The sequence below is a fragment of the Haemaphysalis longicornis genome, unplaced genomic scaffold (genome assembly GCF_048455015.1).
Source record: "Haemaphysalis longicornis isolate Haplotype H1 unplaced genomic scaffold, Haemaphysalis longicornis Haplotype H1 scaffold_10, whole genome shotgun sequence".
Classification (NCBI taxonomy): Eukaryota; Metazoa; Arthropoda; class Arachnida; order Ixodida; family Ixodidae; genus Haemaphysalis; species Haemaphysalis longicornis.
The window spans coordinates 115,517,907-115,540,449 of NW_027526204.1; the positions used below are offsets into that span (position 1 = coordinate 115,517,907).

Below are 22,543 nucleotides of genomic sequence, written 5' to 3' on the forward strand. Positions count from 1 at the left end.
CCAGTGTGTACTGCGTGCACTACGCTTATAGCTGCACAGCAAACCAGCACTTTGGGGTTTTCTCACACGACTTTGGCCAAATGGCATAAGCTACATTGTCTTACGCGACCATGTTTGTCGAGCCTTCTCATTATTTCACGAAACAATTACTATCGACCTTAACAAAACTAAGCAGGTGCAAATCCGCTCACAAACAAAGCGAGTGCGGACGTGAACCTGAGTGGTATTGCGGCGCCATCTAGAGGATGGACGGTAAACGAAGCAATGGAAGACATTTCTTCGTTCGCTGCAGCCCTAGTCGACACACGTAACATTCATCTCAAACACCTGCCCTGGGTACATCACAGCTGACATCACAAAACACTTGATTTAGCAGGAGAATCGAAATTTGGCTTAAATTGTGTAATTTCTCAGTGAATAAAGCATTGCTTTTTACCAGACAAGTGCTGGGGACACTATAAAATGCCCAGTCTTTCGAATAAAACAAACTCGTATTTAGTATTCATGGCCCCTTTAAGTGGGTGTGAGAGCAGCGAGAATGCAACAACACAGCTACCACCCTTCAGATGAAGACACCAGAGCAAAGGTCCAATGATCCAAGCCAGTAGGAAGTATGGGGAAACTATGAGGAGTTTCACAATGAATTACATGAAGCTTTTATTTTAGAACAGCCTTTTTAGCTTGGTGTAAATAAAGGTGATGTTAGTGCCTTTTTTAAGTTTATACAGTGTAGCAAAGTAGTCAGCATCATTTCGGACTTCGCATGGTGTCTTCTTGAGCTGTGTTCTTTGCCATGCCTTCGTGGAAATTAAGCAAAGTTTAACAGTACTGCTGTCTTCTGAAAGCTGTCTGCTGTGCTGTCTTCTGGTGCAATTAGAGTGCAGCCTAAGTTTCGAAGGCCAAGGGCAGGAAAATTTTGTTTTGGCCGAATCCTTTCTTAATGTGCCGTAGGTACCACTAGGGCAAGAGAGGCATGATTACGATCTCTTTGAAATGCCTTGTTAACCAATTTCAAGTGTCTAAAATAGCCTGGTATTAGAATTTGCTGCATTTGCCGTCGTAGCTGTGAAGCAGTAGTGACGACCGAGCTGACCTGGTATGCCGGGCAGCTAGGCGGCTGAAGATCTCGTTGAGCTCCACCCCACACGCTTCCCCTAGTGCGGCTGCATGAGGGCTCACATTTCCATCTCAGCAGCAAGGGAGCAGCGGCGGGTTTGCTAGTGCCACTTTCTTAGCTGGCTGTAACCAGTTATTTAGGTTCTATGTTTTGTAGTCAACGCGTTCTTAAGTTTTTAGCCGAGGTAAAGTTTCTGCAGCTCTTGTCAGATCACGTGTAATCATCCTAGCCCTATACACCAGCCATCTCCATTGTCTTTTGTTTTGCGTCACTTTTACTTTTACTCACATGTTTTAGTATCTATGTTCTCATCAAAAATTCCGTAACTTCTTCTCTGGTGCTCTTTGCCCTTGTTGGCCTTGCGCCATTAAGCACTAACCATCATCATTATTTGGGTTCTATGTATCAAAAGGCAGCCCCTGGTTTGCCCAGGCTTTGGGGTGAACAGGGTAAACTGGATTGGCCTGCTATCTCTTGAAGCAGATTTTTTTAGCAAGAAAGTTTATTGAAACATTAGGCAACATTTCCCAATTCAGTGTTCTCTAATGTGAGGAGCAAGTTTTAATGAATAAGTTGTGCCGTAAAAGTACATGTTTAGCAAACTTCTTCATTTAGCAGCTTCATTTAAAAATTTTTATCCTCTTGACAGGCTCCATATGTGTGCCCTTTATTTGTTAAAGGAGGGGGGGGGACACACAGGCCTTGCATTCGTAAGCGGAGTTTTGCAGTCTGGCTGTGTCAGTTTTCTAGTTTCAAGATTGCTGATTTTCAGTAGTGCATTACGGCATGTTGAAACATATTTCATGGGTTGTATTGTGTAACCTTTAGCCTTTTTAAATAGACTATCAAAACTAGATGTTCAAGTAATCTAAATTTTTTCCGCAGTTGGCTTTAAATGTATAAAAAATGAGCAGGGCCACTGCCTACTGCCAAGAGAAAGCAGCCCACACTGTGAATTAACATGAAAATGATTTAGCACAGAGGCATGCACGAACTTTCTATTTGCCAGTTCCAAGTAGATTTTATTCTATTTTTTGTGCCTCATTGCATTTTAAAAATGCTTTAGTAAAGTCCTATTGCATTTTCAATTTGAAAAAATGACTGGCGGAAACTGAATTCTCAAGTGAACAGTTGTGACTGGTGGCCACTGCATAATTGTTTCATGCTAGTGAAAACTTTTGTAACCATGTGCTTTTGTGATTATCGAGTCAGCATTGCAGCGTTTCCAGTTCATTAAAGGAGCCATGAAGAGAAAATGCAAGTTGGTTTTATTCGAAAGATTTCGTGTTTTATAGTGCCCCCAGCGCTTGTCCGGATACAAACGGTGCTTTATTCACTGAGAAATTAAACAGTTTCGGTTAAAATTTTGATTTTCGCGCTCAATCGTGCGTTTTCGTGGTCCCAAATGACATCACAGGAACCGACCGCTCTGCAGTTTAGAGTACCTTCATTCATGCATCCGCCGTACAGGGTAGAGACACGTATACGCTGGCGCCGCCATTTTCGGTTGCTCGCTCGCCGCCGAAGCAAGTCATTGTGTCAAAACCGCGCTAAAATTATCGCCGCAACGCGGTTTACTGAAGAAGTTTGAATCATATTGTCTGTTTCGCGTTGCTAGGTCTCGTGGGAAACGAAAAGAATAACGCGTTGAGCCCGTTGGCCCAATTGCGGCGGCACGGGACCGTTCAAAGGTTATCTCCACCCTGTACAGCGGTGTTGGTTTGTTCCCGCGTTTCTTTACGTTCCGTAACCTAGATGGCGCCACCATACCGTGGCAAGCGTTTGGTTTGTTTTTGCCCGCATTTAAACCTGGCATGTTTTTGTTCTGGGAGAAAATATTCGTTCCCTGAAACAGTGCTCGCTTGACAAACGGGGTCACGTAAGACACCGTTGCTTGCGTCAATCGGCCAGTGTCGTCTGAGACAACCCCAAGCCCCGTAGTGCTGTGCAGCTAAACCAAGCATGCTGTGCGCAGTACGAACAGCCAACGCCTGCGTTGGAACAGCAGAACGCATCGGTACTTCTATGTTTACATGTGCTTTCGTAACTTCCACTGTTTGTCCCATCATTCTTATTGCTTTGTAAAGAATGTGCCCTAAATTTAAGCGCAAATCGCTCGTTCGTCTAGTTTGTAAGCTCTACCTAATTTGCGTCTGCTGCTGCCAGCCTCCGCCAATCGCAGAGCTTAGCTCATGTGACATCATAGGTTCTGTTGCGGGAAATGAGCTGGTGGGTCGCATGACCATTCCCGTTTTTCCTAATTATGTACCTTATTTGAGCGAAGTTTACGTTAAAAGTGGTGTCAGTATGATTCTAACGAGACAATCTTTTGAATGAACCAAACTTGTGTTTTCTCTTCATGGCTCCTTTAAAGGCCAGATGCATCCGAACTTTATCTCAGCCAAATTTACTTTGAACTTAAAGTACATACCACCAAAACAACTAGGACATGATTGGTAGCTCCGGGAAATATTAACTAGAAATGTTTAAAATAGCTTTGTCGCAGATGACGCTACGCCTTCCAGCAGATTGTGCAAACAGCCATCAAGCCAAAGTAACATTGCGGCCGGCTGGGTGCTTATTACCGGTCAGCAAGGAGAATCAGTCAGCCTGTGTTGGGTGCATTTCTCCTGGGGCTGCTGCGAGCGACAATGGTTGTACGCAGGTTTGCTCCGGCTTGCCAGCTGCTCGCTCGCCGGCTGCAACGTCATTTTGCTGTAGCCTGCCCGTGATGGCCGCGCTGTTCTTAATTCGGTTTCAGTATCACAGATTTTTCATGCTTTGTGGTGTTTATACATGTATTGCTGCTGTCATATTTTGTACCTTGCAGTATTTGTAGGGGACTATAGACCCGCCGCGGTGGCTCAGTGGCTAAGGCGTTGCGCTGCTGAGCACGAGGTCGCGGGTTCGATTCCCGGCCGCGGCGGCCGCTTTTCTGATGGAGGCGAAAAGCAAAAACGCCCGTGTGTACGAGATTTCGGCGCACGATAAAGATCCCCAGGTGGTCAAAATTAATCCGGAGCCCTCCACTACGGCACGCCTCATCGCCTGCGTTGCGTCGGCACGTTAAACCCCACAATCAATCAATTAGGGGACTATAGGGAGGGATATCAGGTTTTAAAGAGGTCAAAATTCTGAGGGCACTTGACCTTTAAATCACCGTGAGCTGAAGCTTACAGAATTAAACCCTTTACTTGCAAGTGATTCTTTGATTCTGCTGCCACATTTTTGCTGTAATAACTTTCCTCTTTTCGGTGTACCGTGCTTTGTTTTTGTGCTGCTTTCTGCTAAGTTTTGTTTAGCCAAGGATTAGCCTTATGCATGTTACGTCTCAAGTAAATGTGTATGTGTGTATTTAGTGCTGCCGTATTGGCACAGATCATCGTTTAACTCTTTCCTGCCCATGGGAAAAGCACTGATTTGGTAGTCTAGCAAATATATTTTTTCTGGTCGCAGAAAATATGTATTGAAATGTAGAAGCATAAATTTCCTTTGCTATGGTATTTGTTTCAAACAAGAATATTTCTGTGAAACAAAAAAAGAAAAAAAGCTGTACAGGAAAGTTTTGTGACAAACAAAAATAAGCAAAACATCATGTTTCTCTACATAAAAACAGAAAAGAGTAAAAATATACATTTAGTACACATATAAGCAGTGCAAAACTCTTGAAAATGTGAAACATGTAGCTGCAAAATTTTTTTACTTATAAAAAACAGCCTACTGTCAAGTTCTTAAAGAGAACGCTCTCCCCCGAAACCGCCCACTCTCCTCTAGGAGTAAAACATTCAATTTACTAAAACACCCCAAAGATCACCCACCCCCTAAAATCGATGACTTTAGTGCCAATGAGTGAGCACAATAAACGCGAATTATCTATTCATGTGTTGTCTTTTTCGCACTTGGCGCGAAAGTTTCCAAATCTCGTATTTTTTGTTGATATCTTTGCTGTATTGGTTGGTGGGGTGGCCACTTTTTTGTAGTTTATCGCACCTGACCCAAAAGTTTGCCCATCATGTATTTTTCACTTGATATCTCTGTACTTTGGGTGGGCATTCTTTCGTAACTTTACGGCAGTGTATTTCGTGCCACTGGGGAAAGCAGTTCCTCAAACTTGCAAAACCTAGGGTGGCCGCACATGCATTGCTGAAATGATTGGTTTTCTGCTTCACTGTTTTTTGTTCATAGCACAGTTTACAGTTTCGATATGTTTGCATTTTCTGGGGCTTGTGTTGAACAGGAGTATCAGGTTCCTGGCTAGTTTTACGCACTTCACTTGCCATACTATAATCTGGTGAATAAAAGTTGTGCTCGGATTCAGTGCTGCTAATATCACCCAAAAATTCACGTGTAGGCTCATCCACATTGCTTGAAATGTGGCGTTTTCGCATCACGTTTGGGTGCAATCTTGATGCTGTCGCCCTGTCTTCAGAGCACCCGCCACATGGCTCCGGTGGTGCGTTAAAAAATCAGCGCCGCGCCAAAGAAAAAGCAATGAGGATGTAAGTGTGTCTAATACTCAGTAGATGGTTCCAGCTCTCCCAATGCACTTGGAAAGTCCCAAATTTGAATGGAAAAATGTCAAAGTTTGAACTTGAAAGTGTCGATAAACTGCTATCGATTTGAATAGGTGTGGGCAGGAAAGTGTTAACTTAGTAACCCATGAATGCATCCGCTCAAGCTTTTTACTGTTTTTGTTCAAAAGTGCTCAGCAATGTTTCATATTTTATTTAGCATGCACCTTGCAGGTTATTGCTCTTTTGTTTTGCATTTAAAATAGACTCCTGTTAAGATGAACTCGGTTAAGCCGAATTCTTTGGTATGCTAAACAACATGGGTATATTTGTTTGGTTTTTCACAGATTCAGTGCAAAAGAAACTCCGCTTAAGGTTAACCGCCTCCCACAAACTCTTGTGTTAAGACAAACTTGTGCAGTGACTGCCACTGCTGATGCTTGCCTGGCCATTCATGCAACCGAAAGGAAAGCAAAAAGGAAACAAAGGAGAGAAAATGTGGCAACGGCGTGAAGCGAATCTCCGTCTCTGCGCCACGGGACGAGACATCGAGAGAAGTTAGAAAGAAAGGCATGCAGATAAAGCCACCACTTCCACCACCTAACACCTGCGCAGCTGGTAGCTGGTAGTAAATCAAACGAAAAAACAAAAAAAAACCAACTCACGCGCACATTGGCCTTGCAAAAAAAAGGAGAGCAGAAAAAGAAAGTAAGAAGGATGTGATGACAAAGAGTCTTCTACTTGCGAACAAGGAACCTCTGACCAATACCATTCCTTAGCGGGAGCATGTGAGCTCGTGTCTCCAGCACCTACAGTGCCACTGCCATCATAGCTACTGGCCATGGAGTCGGCTAGTCAACTCTGTGTTTGCGTCACAATGAGAGCTACCTGTCATGTCTTCTGTGAATTTCTGATTAGACGAGCAAGTTTGCATGGTCCTTTCATGTGTGTCTTATGTACTGTCATCATCATCACTGTATCAGTACCTACTGTATACATATGAATTTTCAGCTAAGTTTGCTTATAATTGATGAGCACCTCCCAGTTTTATACATGGTTTTTAGAGATACTTAAGAGTTACTTGCCCTTGTGAAGTAACTGCTGGAAACTTTTCTCATGTGCATTCGGAGTAAATCTGCTTGAAGAGTGTTTTGCATGAAATTTTGGTGAAATTGAGAAAGGTCATGTAATGTAACTGTGATTTTTTAAAATATTTTTTACTCTGCCTTTTGTCTCACTGCAGGTCTCTTGGCATTGCCATTTCTGCTATTATATTGAAATGGAGTGCGAACAATGTGGGCTCCTATATACTGGTAACCGACATTCCTGTGCTCCAACTCAAGTGAGCTGTTATGGATTTGTGCGCAGGCCTAGTCATGGTAAAAGAAGAAGTGGAAAGGCCGGGACCTCTTCAGTCTACCTGTGTAATCAGCGTCACAACTGGCCAGGCACTGTCGCTGTTCAGCTGCCAGCCTAGTCCATTCAGGGCAGAAACCCTAGAGAGCCTACTCGATCATGCGGAAGTCCACACTGGTGAGACGCAATTGTAATTACTTACCTGGGTGCTTTTTTGAATTTTCAGCAGACTTCCTGACCTTAAGCTTACTACTTTCTTTCTCTGAATGTTGCAACTATACATTTAAATTTTAGTTCATTTAGTAGCTTAAAGGAACACTGAAGTGAATTTGTCAAGCTCCTTTTTTTGCTTGCACGGCGCAGTCTGGCTCAAATAAACAAACTTTTCATTGTTTATCTGGGCGATAAGGTGGTATTTCTTATATAAAGCCTGAAAGAAGAAAACCTACAATGTGCAGTTTGCTGCGGCTGCACCAACTAACCGCAGTGACGTCAGGTAAAGGTACAACGTGATTGGACGATGTCCAAGATTAGCATTCAAACAAGTTTCGCTTTCGATTCTGTGAAGCAACATGCTTGGCATCCGACGTTATTGTTAAATGGGTATTCTCGATATCTCAGTAATCGCCATACCGCACTTCTGCCATGTTGTCGGCTGTAAAATGCATGAGATAAGCCTACCAGGATGGCTTGGAATTGTAGCAATCACTAGCCGAGGCCTACGCCGTGGATGAATGCCCTCCGTGTCACCGTGGAGCTTGCCTCACTCACGCCTGTATTGTAAAAAGCGTGTTCCCACCACGCAAAAGGTCTGCTGATTCTGGCCTGTGCCCACTGCCTGCAAGCAGTCGGGGATTACGGCAACACACCAACGAGAACTCACTAGCGCGTCAGTATCAGTCTGCGCGTGTTCTGGAACTCCCTCATGGAGCAATGAATGTGACAGCGCAAAAAGGAGAATTCAATATAGAAAACATCGGCCGAAAGTGAAAAAATCAACTTACAAAAAAAATGATGTACTCAGAGATTTGAACTTGCAACTTGCAAAATAACATGCAGCGCTGACGGGGTTGGAAATATCAAATATATAATGTATGACCAGTTTACATTTTTATTTAGTTTTAGCATTTCAAGCAGCTTAGATGACTAAGTTGTATAGCGCTCGTGCAGTAAGTGTCCCCCAAATCTTCACAATATCTCATGTCTAGCAATTGCATTTCTTACATAGAAAAGCATTCGCAGATGCGTGGTCATGCTGCTGACCGCTGTACTTGTTCACTTAGTGCAAGAAAAAGTGCTTCCTGCACCCTAGTTTTGCACTGTATAGTAAAAGTTTTGGGTGATTTTATTTCCTTAGTACCTATATTAACTTCGCTGACTCTTCTCCCGTCTTCAGTCGGCCTTAGATTTTCCTACTAGCAAACGAGTCTGCGAAGCGTCACGTGCGCTTGTGCAGCGCTTGTGTGGAGTGACCTGGACTTGAAGCTTGGTCGAAAATAGGCGAGGATGCAGAGAGGAAGACAGCATTTTAGAATTGATTTTTCTGGTGAATAAAGTGTAAATGCAGCGAGAGCAGTGGAAACATGGCCTGCAGACTCCAGACTACGATTTGCACTTCTAATCCCACTATGTTTGCAAACTACTTCAGTGTCCCTTTAAGCTGCAAATCCATACCATAACTTCGTAGGGTTGACGTCTGGGCTAGTTGCTATGTCTCTTACTCGTTGGTATGTTGGTATGTTTGGCGTATGTCCCTTACTCGTACTTGTGTGTGTCTTTATTGCGCTGTAAAATTAACCATACCCTACATTTTAAAAAATTGAGAAAAATTTCCTTAGCTGCTTTTAAGAAATGCCTAATTAGCCCTCAGTATTTTATTATAACAAAAAAATAATTATGCTGCTTGAAAACTAATTACATATTAGAAAAACAGACGGCAAAACGCATGCATAGTTATTTTAATTATTTAGGTGTATTTATAAAATGTTCATTTTAAGACGTGTCTCCCCTTCAATACTGGTAACGTGCTTGAGGGGAGAGGTGTTTCAGTTGGTTGGAGGTTTAGTTGTAATGTCATCGGTGCTGAAGCTGCATAACATCAATCGCTTATGATGAGCACCTTGCCTTTAGTGTGTTTCATTGTTTGGGCAAGCAACATCACTTAGTGAATTCAGGTGTCGCCGACAGCAGCATCCGCACATTTGGTATGTGGGTGTTTTCCACACACTAGCGGTGTGATTCTTAATGCACTGGGAGCGATGGTGGCTGGTCTAATGATGTTACAGCGCAACAGGGTTGCAACAAAGAATACAAACATGCTTGTCAAACCGACAGCATAACAGTCCTTGAGCTATGCTTTAACTGCATTGGCATGCTACTTGCAACATCTTCAGGATTTATGGGTGCCAATTCAACCATCACAAGGTTTTGGACAGCGCAAGGGAGTTCAAACTGCTGGCAAGTAAAAACACACACCCCTTTGCAGTGTTGGCAGAGCACAGCCAACCATGCATGCGCAGGAGGCTGTTAGCCGTACGCAGCACTCGCCTCTGTGCCGGCATGTCAAAGCATGTGGGGTGTGGCTCTCTTTGCGTCACTGCTTCCGACAGAGCAGCAGTGACGCAGAACTGCTGACAGAGCTCCTGACAGGGTTTTGTGCCACTGCACAACAGTTTTAGTAAAGTTCCCCCTTTGCATGCAAATGCGGGAACTCGCAGGACGTAAGCAAAGCACAGACCAGCTGGTTTATAACACTGGGCAAATGGACATGGTAGCTGTGGCAGGTGGCCTGCCCCAGCTGTCCTGGCTTGTCTGAGCATTTTTATGAGAGGGCACGGCTGCTCTCTCCCGGAAGGTGGCATCACATATTCTACACACGGTCCCCATGGGAACACCCTTTAGAAGCAGTGGGAGGCCTTTTTGGGGCGGCACAGGACAAGTGATGGTGCACGCAAACAGGATACACACCTCTTTTGGCTGTCTCCACCCATCCCATGATGAATGTCACAAGCAGTTGCCAAAAAAGGGATAAACCCATCTGAATAAATTGGCACTTAAACTTGCTGTGTACAATGCTAAATGACTAAAGGCACCAACAGTGATGGTGCCTGCCTGAAGAACACTTCTCGCACCAGAAGGACACACGAAAGCTGCCTAATAACAAATCTCTGCTGCTTCACGTGTGAACACGGCAATGATGCATGAACATGAGATAGATGCAGGACATTGAAAACAGAAGGAGCGGGGTTACAAATTTTATCGCAGAGTCGTGACCTTATTTGTAATTAAAACTTAGCCCAGGTGCTGTTGGCCATTCGGCCTTACGGCTGCTCTAATCTTGCCCTACTCATGATGTATTCAGACCTTTTTTAAGTGTCTTGAAGTGCACGTTACAAATATTTTTGTGCTTACATCAAGTGACTGATACCTAGCTACGGAGGGGTCTAGCTTTCAACTAAGAAAGCACCGCTGTCCGTTTGTCAACTGTTTGTTGAAGAACAGTCTTAGGTCGTAGGAATTCAGTGGTTATTGTATTACAGGCCAAGTTTTGTCAATACAGTCATGGCAAGCATTAACAAGCCTATTCTGTGAGGATAGGAGACTGAGGATTTAAAAGCAAGGCATAGAGAGTGCAGCAAAAGGGCTGATGAAAGGAGTGAAGAAAGGTGTCATGAAGCATTCAGCTGCAGAAGTAACAAGATGTACAGGAAGCTGTTTCATGATGAAAAAGTGAAGATTGTAACGATAAATGAACGAGTAGCTCAAAACAATTTGTTCTGTCTAATTCCCCTTATGAAGAGAACAAATTTTGTTGTGAGCAAGTTCTGCTGAAGTGTTTAAACCTCATTTAAAATTTTGCTCTCCAGAATATGTCTTGAAATAATCACTGTTCACTTCACTTATAAAATTACCCTATTGCTCACGTATGCTCACACATTTGTCATTGCAGTTTCGCCTCTTGAAGCTGCAAGTGACAACCTACAAGAGTGGTCAGCCACAAGTCTTCATCAAAATCCTCACCCTACGAGTGAATCTTCAGGTACTGGAAATGTGGGAGTCGCAGCTACAACATCGAACTGTGGCATGAACTTTGATGTGGTGTCGACTACTGCTCGACGTGCCCAGTACATTGAGAAAGCTCCTAGTACAAGCCGGAAAAAGTATTTTGCCTGCCACTTGTGCCCCTACAGTTCTAGTCACAAAGATACGGTGGTAAGGCACATCCGCACTCACACCAAAGAAAGGCCGTTCAAATGCAGCCTTTGCTCGAGCAGCTTTCTTCGCAAGCACCATTTAACTAAGCACATGGCTAGTGCACACGCTGATCAAAAGCCTTAAATTTGTAAAACGTGCCATGCAGATGGGTTCAATTTAAGGGCCGATTTCGCTTGTCATGTGTGTTTGAAAAAGAAGTTTCAATGCAACAGTTGTTCCTGCAAGCTTCTTCATGGGACAAAGTGCCAATATTGGGCCGTCATGTCCTCACTTGAGAGGTAATGTGTGGTCCGTTTACAGAACTTCATGAGAGAAAGGCGCCCTGTGTGGAATGCCTGTTTGCATGTATTGGCAACAAGTAGTTTTGTTGGCTCATTATGAACTCGTGTTTGACTATTTTTTGCGAGTATGCTAGAGTCCTACTTGTCAATGAAAAAAAACGGTGAAACACATTGATTTTAGCTCTGTAATAATAACCTGGTTTTAGTTACGTGATCTTCAGGAATTGCAATAAGGTACGCATTTGGGCTGGTTGGTTCATGATTACGAGTGAAAAAACAGCACTAAAAAGACATCCTATGGGGCAACGTAGTCGTTCGACTGGCTAGGAGCAAGCAACGAATTCAAGGAAAAGGTCAAGAACTCATGGTGCTTGGTGATGCCTCAATCCCGAAGAACGTGGCTGATCTCAAGCTTGGGCCGAAATTTTGTGAGCACCCTGATCTGGATAAGACAGAGCTGCTCAGCCTGGTGAGGACAGCTGCTGGTATAGCAAGATTGGATGAAATGGACAGGTGTATCAGAGAAGGCGTTGATTGCCTGCCTCAGCGGGTTAAAAAAGGCAGTAGTGCTAGGCTTTGCACAGGGGTTACCGTTCTTCGAGAAGATGGGCTAAAGCTGCTCCTTTCCGATAAAGAAGGAGGATTTGTCGTGATGCCTCGAAGTCTCTACAAAGAAAAAGCAAATGCGGCCATCCGTGGTAACTTCAACGAAGTAAAAAGAGTGGTTCCTGCGAAGGTAAAAGCAAGGGCTGTTCAGCTGTGCAAGAGAGCCGGACTTTCTAAACTTGCATCCTCCGTGAAGGCCTGCAAAGAGACCAGTCTTTCGGCCTTCTTCAGTGCCAAGACCCACAAGGAACTATGCCCGTTCCGAGCCATTGTTTCTGAGCGGGGAACCTGGCAGCGAGAACTTGGTAGGTTTCTGCAGAGATGCTTGTGTCTTCTTGAAGTCGACGACCCCTACCTCATTAGGACACCAGGTACTGTCTCTGACTATCTTCGGGAGGAATGTCCAGTGGGTGTGAGTGCGTTTTCCGTGGACATTAAGGACTTATATTATTCGCTGCCTCAGGAAGAAGTATGTACCGAAGTGAGCAATTGCATTGACAGATACGGGGCTATTAAGTTTCAGAACGCATGTGGAACCACTGTAGACAGGTTTTTAGAATTTTTAAAGTTCTATATGCAATCCACCTTCATCTGCCTGGATGATAAGCTTTTTATACAGTGGAAAGGTGTGTGCATAAGATCTTGTATCGCCCCTGTCCTTAGTGACATTTTATTAGCCAGCTACGACCGTAAGCTTGAGAGCAAGCTAAGTCAGACGAGCGCGGTTAAGGTGATGCGATATGTGGATGACTTTTTAATATTTTACAGCACTAACCCTTCTGACGAGCAGCCTGCTGCTAAGGCTGTCTTTGACGTGTTTGTCGCAGAACTAAGCTGTTTTGAACTGACTACTGAGCACCCTTCAGATAACAAACTACGCTTCTTAGACTTGGAGCTCGCGTTCTCAGATAGCCATGTCTGTTGGCGTTATGCGCCAAGGTCTCAAAAGAGCCTTCTTCCTTTTTCGTCTGCCCACTCGAAGATTGTAAAACGCGGCATTGCAACAGCGTGCATGAAGGCGGCGCTAAGTAGGTCTTGTGACCACCAAGTTGATGAAAGTTTTCTGTCGCAAGTAGCATGCCTGAAGCTTGCAGGTTTTCCAGCAACGCTTTTGGCTAACATTGCTGAAAGCCTCTTAGCAGGCCTTAAGAAAAAACGCTCAGTTGCCATACAATCGGAGACAAACTCGCAGCAAAAAATAGCCGTCATCCCATATGTGCACAAGGTGGCGCACAATCTCAAGAAGGTCGGCAGGGCAGGCGTTAAGCTATTGTTTTCTGCCAAAAATAAGCTCGGTAGTCTGTGCCAGAAAGTGAATCGAGAGGGGAGGAGGAAAACAAGAGGATGTACTAAGAAACATAAGCAGAAGTTTGTTGAATGTTGCCAAGGTGTTGTTTACAAAATTCCTCTTTCTTGCGGGAATTATTATATCGGTCAAACGGGGCGGTGCGCGAATGACCGCTTGCGGGAACATTCGAATAAGATGAAAAAACAAGCTGCTGATAGTCAGTTATCCATTCATTGTAAGAACTGTAAGAAATGCAAGTGCCACCCAATTTTTGAAGATACCTTTTCTTGTCAAAATACCATGATGAATGCGCGCGTCTCATTTCAGAAGCCTATCACATTCACAACAGTGGCGAGGCATGTGTTAGCCTCCCCTCGATTCCCTCCTTCCAAAAGAGATAAAATTCATGTCTGATTGATCGCCCCTTAGCCTCTGCGCAGGGTGAGTATTCCAATCAATTTGTTTGTCATTGCTTTGTGATAATGGTGAAGTATAAATGCTGACTGAAGAAATAAAACACATTTGGTTGTTAGTCAGCGCCGTGGTCCTGTGTCATTTCTTGTCCTGTCTTTTTAGCGCTGTTTTTTCACTCGTCTTCAGGAATTCTCACAAATTGTTGTGCATCTTAGTGGCCTAATAAAGACAATAGAGCGCTATGTTGTACTACCTTGATCTTGAGGATGAAAACGGAAAACAGTATTGACTGGCAGTATTGGAGTAGCAAAAAAGGGACTGGGAGTGCTCAGAGCACAGTACGTGCATGTGTAGGAAGTTATTTTGAATTGCAAAATAGTAATTTTAATCGCCCTGAACTCCCTGCACATGTGCAAGTGTTCTTTGCATTTTCTCTGCGCTTTTGATGGCACCTGAAGTCCATTACACCCGTGTTCATGGTTTAAAAGAGCAAACTAGTGGCTAACAAGATCAGCGTAGGCACGGTCATGTCAGGAGCTGACTGTCATTCTCGGGGCACTAGAAACAATTCTCCCAGCCAGGAAAGTGTGAGTCAAACAATGAATAAAAACATCCTTAGAAAACAGTAGTTTTTAAAACCTCAAGCTCAATAAAAAGTTCGGACGTTTTATGTTTGGGTGGTCCAAAGTAGTATTGTCCAGAATATGCCAAAAGTGCTTTCATGCGCAGAAGGTGCTTTTATTGCTTGGCCTGCTGTACCTCAGCCCAAGTTCAGAACTGTGTCAGTGTTTTGTGAGTACTATAACATGATGTGCTTTTGTTTTGTGGGCGCTTGCTGCAAAAAAAAGTTGTGTTAATGCTAAACGTTCGGCCATTAACCATTTATCCCTTTTTTCTGTGTAATGTGAGGCCTAGCAGCATTTATTGAAAACAGTTTCAGTGCAGCTTTTTATTGTTGTTTGAGTTACCTCAGTGCAGATCATCAGGTGTCTACGCGCTTCTGCATTAGGTAGCTTTGGTGGTGTTAGTCCTATGCGGTGCTATCATCATCATCAGGTGTCTGCGCGCTTCTGCGTTCGGTACCGTTACAGGCGTTGGTGGCGTTAGTCCTAGGCGGTGCTATCATTATCATCAGGTGTCTGCGCGCTTCTGTGTTAGGTAGCTTTAGAGGCGTTGGTGGCGTTAGTCCTAGGCGGCGCTATCATCATCAGGTGTCTGCGCGCTTCTGCGTTAGGTAGCGTTGGTGGCGTTAGTCGTAGACGGCGCTATCGTCATCATCAGTTGTCTGCGCACCTATAAACCTCCCTGTTATGCCGTAGGGCAATCTATCGCATTAAAAAAACTCCCACCTCCCCTCGCGGGAACCCCTGTGTAGATGCGACGCATAGGGGGTTCACGTTGCAGCGTTGGACAGCGGAGGAACGGCGCTGGAACGATGGAGCGGAGCGGCGCAGGCACCGCGTTTGATAGCGCACATGACGGTGAGGGGACGTGCCGGCGCCAGTGCGTCTGCCGCGGCTATGACGCAACACAATCCATTTTAATCCAAGCCAATCGAATCGAATCCAATGCCCCTCGCGAGAGAGTGTTCGTTATCGGAGATGAGGGGGTGAGCGGCGGAGAGCGCAGCTGGCGCGGCGAGGAGAATGGGGGAGGGGCGGACGCCGACGACGCCGGATGCAGGGTCAAGGCGAGTGAATGAGATGCAGTCGCATCTAAAAATGTCTGCGCGCGTCTGCGTTAGAGGCGGTGGGGTTAGTCCTAGGGGGTGCTATCATCATCATCAGGTGTCTGCGCGCTTCTGCGTTAGGTAGCGTTGGTGGCGTTAGTCCTAGGTGGTGGTATCATCATCAGCAGGTGTCTGCGCGCTTCTGCGTTAGGTAGCGTTAGAGGCGTTGGTGGCGTTAGTCCTAGGCGGTGCTATCATCATCATCAGGTGTCCGCGCGTTTCTGCGTTAGGTAGCGTTAGAGGCGTTGGTGGCGTTAGTCCTAAGCAGTGCTATCATCATCATCAGGTGTCCGCGCGTTTCTGTGTTAGGTAGCGTTAGAGGCGTTGGTGGCGTTAGTCCTAAGCGGTGTTATCATCATCATCAGGTGTCTGCGCGCTTCTGCGTTAGGTAGCATTAGTGGCGTTAGTCCTAGAGACCTACAGGTACAGGCGTGCAACAGAGGCCATTGCAATCACTTAACGCACATCACGAGGGCCACGATTTTACTTCTGTGATTTTACGCCATGTCAGGACCGCGCAGGCAATACTCGGATGCCTTTAAAGAAAAGTTATTTCTGCTGCCGAAACCATCGGCAACTGTACTGCGGAGCGGCAGTTCGGCGTGAACGAGCGGAGCATTCGCGGTTGGAGGAAGCAGATGGAAGCCCTTTTTGCATGCAGCGGCCAGAGAAAGAGTTTCCTGGGACCAAAACACGGAGCGTTTCCCGACGTGGAACGAGAGCTGACGGACTTTGTTCGGGAGAAACGAGCTGCACATCTCGCTGTGAACATCGAGCTGCTGCAAGCAAAGGCAAGGGAGATCGCTCGAGACAAAGGCATTCAACGGGCGGACTTCAAGGCAAGCAAGCATTGGGTGTCTCGCTTCATGCGGCGCGCTGGGTTCTCCCTACGTCGGCGTACGTCGATCTCGCAGAAGCTGCCAGAAAGCTACAAAGAGCTGCTTGTGGCCTTTTAGAAGCACGTGATTTCATTGCAAAAGGCAGTCCCCTTTCAGCTAGGCCAGATCGGCAACGCTGACCAGACGCCGGTGTACCTCGATATGCCCTCGGCTTTAACGGTGCATAAAAAAGGCTCCAGGCAAGTTACCGTACGATCAACTGGGAACGAGAAAACGCGGGTAACTGTAATGTACTGAAGGGTAGACGGTCGCAAGTTGCCACCCTACTTACTCCGCCGGCAGCGCACATGTGGCGGCTCTTGCAGACCCTGACTTTCGCACACCGCATTCTCCTTGTGCACATCCACCCACATCAATTCGCCTCCCCTCACTGCCCCTCATGTGGCGCGCTGGACACACTATTCCACTCCCTCTGTGAGTGTCCGCGTGACCCCTTCCCCCATTTCCCTCCCCCTCTCACTGGGAGCAGGCTCTGGGGAGCTCTGACCTCGCAACGTAAGAAGCCGTCACTGACAGAGCCCTGAGGACGTCGCGGGGGCTTTTTGGGCCTCCGCCACCCCTCTGCCCTGAACGCTATGCAAAATAAAGTGGCTCTACTTCTACTACGTGGTGTTTAAACGAGATACGCTGCCTAAGGGGGAGACGTTCCCAAAAAATGTTGTCCGCTGCCAGGACAAAGGGTGGATGGACGAATCGCTAGTGCTGGACTGGATCAAGTCTGTGTGGTGTCGACGGCCCGGAGCACTGCTGGGGCTCCCATCGATGCTTGTGCTCAACGCGTTTCGGTGTCATCCGGCGGACTTCGGGAAGCGACTGCTGCGCGACTCCCGCACCGAACTCGTCGTCATCCCGGGAAGGATGACATCCCAGCTGCAGCCACTTGATGTGTCTCTTAATAAGCCGTTTAAGGACCACATCATGCGCCAGTATAGGGTGTATTCACAGGGCCTTGGACCGCGCGGCGGCGCTACCTGCGCGGCTGCGGCGACGCCATATTTGAGGTTGCACTCCGCCGCGCGGGCAGCGCGTTTCCCGACACGAAACGTTGTTTGCGGCGTGGTGCTGGCAAGAACGTTCGTGCATGTGGACGGTGTTTTTCTCTGCGTGATTCGTGTGTTTTGAGAATGCGTGGTCGTAACGAGTAGCCAGCATTGTTTTCGCTGCGAAATTACGGATGCGCTCTTCACGTCTCCTACAACCGCAGACCCGAAGCAGGCCGAACGGTGAAAGCAAGCAAGCCGGTTTTTTTGTTTTTTTCGAAGCGAAGGCCAGGGCAGTGCTTGAGGACGGTATGGTTTCGTGCGACGAATGCAACTGTCCGATGGTTTGACAGCCGCGGCCAGCGGCGTGCATAACCCTGTCCGTTTTGGTGATTTCGCACTATCTCGATCGGTGTCATCCCCGTGCACCGATTTCCTCCGTTGCTTGAAGCGACCGTGGCGTGAGTTGAGAAAATTTCTTCACCCAAGGCTGCGAGGATACTTGATGTGATGGTGGCGTGTGAGATGAGGAGCTGGTTTTACCGTGCCACCCAGGCATGTTGCGCGCTTCTTGAAGAGTAAGAGAAACGGCGAGCTAGGTTCTCTGGCGACAGTGTTCTGTGCTTTAAACGCACAAAGGTCGTCCATTTGAGCTTCTAATGAAGCGGAACAATTACGCACAGGGTCTGGGTGGAAACCATTGCGGTGTAAGTACGTGATAAAATTAGGTATGGTGGTGACGACAAAGATCCCACCGATGATTTTCAAGTCTTTTTTTTTTGGTAAAGACGAAGCGGAAATTATAAGCAGAACAAGATTATGGAACACGCTTTGGCTACTTCGAAATCAGCGCAGAGAGAAGTGATAAAGGCTGCTCTAGTTTGTCCCTGCATACATTAACGTTTTAGTCTCTGCGCTGTTTTTGAAGTAGTCACACTGTACCCAGCGTCAAGCTTTAGCGCCTGATCACGTAACACGCTTGGTCATTAGAGAACAGTCGAAGGTGACGAAGAAGAATTGGGTTAATTTGGATGCCCGCAATTACCTGGGAAGCGATATTGCATGTACGCGTGCGTTCACCTTAACACTCGAAGTAGCCCATGTTGAGGCTGGGAGCCCAGTATGGTCCGTCTCATCCATAAAGTACGCCGGATGCCTTAATTTGTGAACATCTTAAGCATGCTAATGTTTCAAACATGTGACGAGGTGCGAGGTGAAAGCTCCGACGCCCATCGTCCCGGGGCCCACCTGAATGAAACGGGCTCCAACAGATTCGGTACTGATTAGCCATATTATCGATAACTTCTTTGGGAATTCGTCGGATGAAGACAGACAGCCTTCAAGCACTGCCCTAGCCGTCGCTTCGAAACAGCGAAAGGAAGAAAAAAAATACAAAAAAAAAATACACGGCGCGTTGATTTTGTCGTGCGGCCTGCTTCGGGTCTGCGGTTGTAGGAGACCAGCGCAGACCGGATTTTCGAAGCGAGAACAATGCTAGCTACTCGTTACGACGAGGCATTCGCAAACCCACGAACCACGCAGAAAAAACACCGTCCACACGAACGTTCTTGCCAGCAGCACGCTGCAAACCACGTTTCGCGTCGGGAAACGCGCCGCCCGCGCGGCGGAGTGCAACCTCAAATATGGCGTCGTCGCCGCCGCGCAGGTAGCGCCGCCGCGCGGCCCAACGTCCTGTGAATACACCCTATTGGCGGTGAGCGCGAACACAGGCGGCGCTGCGAAGCGCGCCTCCGTGACGTCAGCTTGGGGATTCTCGCATTTGTCGTCTGCTTCACTCAGGATCGCTCTCCCTGCTGCTTCTTTGCGCTCGGTCAACGTCTGATGCTTGCCCGCACCAGAATTGGGTGTGGGTAACTTTTTATCATAATAATAGGCTTAAAATCGCATACACCAGCTCATGGTTCAATTAAAGTATAGTTTTGGGTACCGCTACGGGAGAAACATTGCCGGCGCCACCCCATTCCTTGCGAAGCCGGTCCTGTGCGGAGCGCGAAGAGTCGGAGCTAGGCGTCAGCTTCTCATGTAAGCATTCGAACAAAAGGAACAGTCAGCTGCTAATAACCGACAACAGCGAAAATGGAAGACCAAAACAAATTCTAGGCCTTCAGGGCTGTCGGCTTTGGCAGAAGGCATCACGATTCCCAGTAATCATATGTAAGGTAAAACAGTTTTTGCAACCTTGCCGAACGCTCGAACGCGTTTTGTCACATCACTTTACGTTGTCAAGGCATGAAAGTTTGCCGACATGCACTATAAACTGCAAAAACTGTGGGTTGAGTTCCAAATAACCCAGTGTGTATATACGCGCGTGCTGATTCTATACCAGGCATCTAACCAGTATGGAGGTTTATTGAGCAAAACGAGTCACGTCTTCGTTAAATTTATAGTAACACATATATGTTTGTTAAGACCTGGAGGGATATTTCGGAACATTTTGCACAGCCATGTCTTCCCGATATTCGGATATGCGTTATAGGAAAACTGCACTCAAGAGGAGGAGGAGGAGTAAGGGGAGGAGGGGAAAACTTTGTTTAACAATTAAATCGATCTGGTTAGTGGGCCGGGTCCTCAGTCCAGGTCAAGAGAGTAAAAGTAATTTTCTTCAAATCATAGAACGCCATCCCGAGTAGAATAGGATTTGTTCTTCGCGCCTGGAAGGGTTGAAAAGCAATAAAGAGCTACTTGGAATTCTCCTTCGGTTTCGAGTCTTATAATATATGCAGGTATACTATTTATTACGTTAGTTAGCGAGTATATCATGCCTTCAACACCGTAATCATGTCATCATTGTTCGAGTTGAATGTCAGTTCGTTATGAAAACGATATAATTACGATATAAATTCGGAGCACAAAAGCCGCCTTCGAGTACTGTGGACCACGTTGTTTAGGGCGCGATCGCGGTGGCGTAGCACAAACCTTCTCATTGTGTTTGCATGTGAATAAACAAAGCACGCTGCGGATATGCAGCTTCTTGCACGCAGCCGTAATGAAAGCCAATTTCTGAAGAAGGGAATGTATGCCATACAAAATGAAGGAAATATCCACACGACCTTTGTGAGGCTCCCAAACATCCCGAAACCTTCTAATAAGAAGTTGGTGACGGCGCAGAAAAATTAATGCGTTGGGCAGAAAAAAAAAGCCAGAAACATTAATCCGATACAAGACAACAACGATAGAAACAGAAGAAAGCCGCTTTATTTCCTGCTGTGCGATGAGCGTGTAGAGGCTGCTGCTTGGTACGTAGTATTAGACTGTCTTCATAGGAGCATCTCAAAATACTGCAGGGAAGCCTACGCATTTTGAATACTTATCGAGAAGCTCTGATCGCTGATCCTCGCTAATAAGCAAGAAAGGACGAGTTACACACGATCTTCTGAGCGATACTCTGAAGAAAGTTGTTCTCTATCTCTTCGTGTCTTGCAAACTTGTGGGGGATACAGCTTCAAATTATTCAGATGCGTCAGAAGCTGGCAAAATAACTGAGTCGCTAGAAATACGCTTTTTAACGCACTACAGCAACGAAGCGGGCGATTTCTAGCCCAGGCACTGTTGCCCCTCACAAGCGGAGTGTAGCAGACGACAGCGGCGCGAATCCCTAAGCCGACGTCAGAGCCAGGGGGCGCCACTCAAAGATCTCACCGCCAATATGGAGTGGATGAGGCCCGGAGAGCCAGAAGTGACCCCTGCCGGACGGCTAAAAGGGGCCTCGCCAGCTCTGCTCTGCTCATGGATCGCCGAAGCGTGGGCCTGCATTCCCGAGGTGCTCGTTTGTCATGCCTTCAAAAAGTGCTCCATCTCAAACGCGCTTGATGGCACGGAGGATGAGGTGCTGTGGGAGGACATTTCCGACGAGGGAGCTTCGAAAAAGAGTGCGTCAGACGAGGACGACGAATAATCAAGTGTGGAAATAAATGCATTTTTCTGTTTTCGTCGAACTATGTTTGCGTGAAAACGTTTATTCTCGCGTTTGCTATCCCCGAATTACATCTCGAACTATGCGCGGGTTTTTACGGTAAATCCGGCTTGGCCCCATTTTGTTTACTGAATAAATTACATATATTTGTGACCTCTGCATACAAGTAGAAATGTCTTCATTCCTAATAAATGTTGTAAATTATAACAGCTTTTTTCCATTAGTCATTAGTATCGCCTACTAAAAAGAGCAGTGATACTGATGCACACAACACTCTCGTGCATTTGACAAGCTGGTGATAAAAAAGTTCTAACATTAGAAATTGATTGTTAGTAGTCTACATCCTTCTCTTTAAAAATATGATAGTGTCGTTCGTGTGTGTATATTTAAATGCAGTTTTTTTCTGTGTGCATGCTGCTCACTCAAAATTAAAATAAATGAAGTAAAGAAATTCGGATGACGAACCTCAGCTGCCACTTTGAGTGCGCTTGTCCGCCTATGGTCGGGATTTGAAGGAATAAGTAGAAAGTATACATTACAAGGCATGCACTTCCGCACTAACAGTGATGTAGTTCGCTTTGAGCCACAATAAAATTTTCACTTCAAAGGTACAGGAACTCAAAAGAAACCTAAAATGATGTAGGTAGTACAGCTATGGTAGTGGGGGGGTAGCGTTAGTGCACTGGTGGGTGCTCGGACCCCCCCCCCCCCCCTTCCGTCGTCAGTGCCTATGGTCACCTTCTGTACGGAGTGCTTGCACCGTGCAACTTTAACTGCGGGCTGTGAGGTATCAGCTTTTAAAGCTCTAATCTTTCCTCCAACCTTTTTTTTTTGAAACTTTATTGCGGTGCATGTTAACATGATGGCAATTCGGTTAACTACATCACGGTCACCTTAAACGGATCCCAATATTCATTGCACCGAGGTTATTTTCAAAGAACTTTCCATGAAGTAGGAGGTACACCGGTTTTGTTTTGATTACGCAACGAAATAGACGTTATAGTGGATGGGCTCATTTTCGATATTTGCAGTTTTTCAAGCAGTATTTTATTTTGGTTTCAAGAAACCAATTTGCTATCTCTGTTGAGTCCTGGTTGGACTGACAACGTGCTTTCTTAGCCTTGCTGATGCGTTGCCATACGAGACAGTGCGATGATCGTCCTTATTCCCCACCTCGGTTATCAAAGCAAGAATGTTAAATAGACAGACAACC

General features: G+C 46.1%; 1 protein-coding gene across 4 annotated transcripts in view; it reads left to right on the forward strand.

Moving 5' to 3' along the window:
- Positions 1-22,543, forward strand: part of LOC144159162 (uncharacterized) — a 68,062-nt gene that overhangs the window by 24,273 nt on the left and 21,246 nt on the right. For all 4 annotated transcript variants that reach the window (XM_077690485.1, XM_077690488.1, XM_077690487.1 and 1 more), the window contains 2 exons: positions 6,997-7,161; positions 10,934-11,023. Coding sequence is in view for 3 of the 4 variants with exons in the window: in XM_077690487.1 (XP_077546613.1) it covers positions 6,997-7,161; positions 10,934-11,023 (255 nt within the window). In the remaining variant the exon portion in view is untranslated. The remainder of the gene's footprint in view (positions 1-6,996; positions 7,162-10,933; positions 11,024-22,543) is intronic.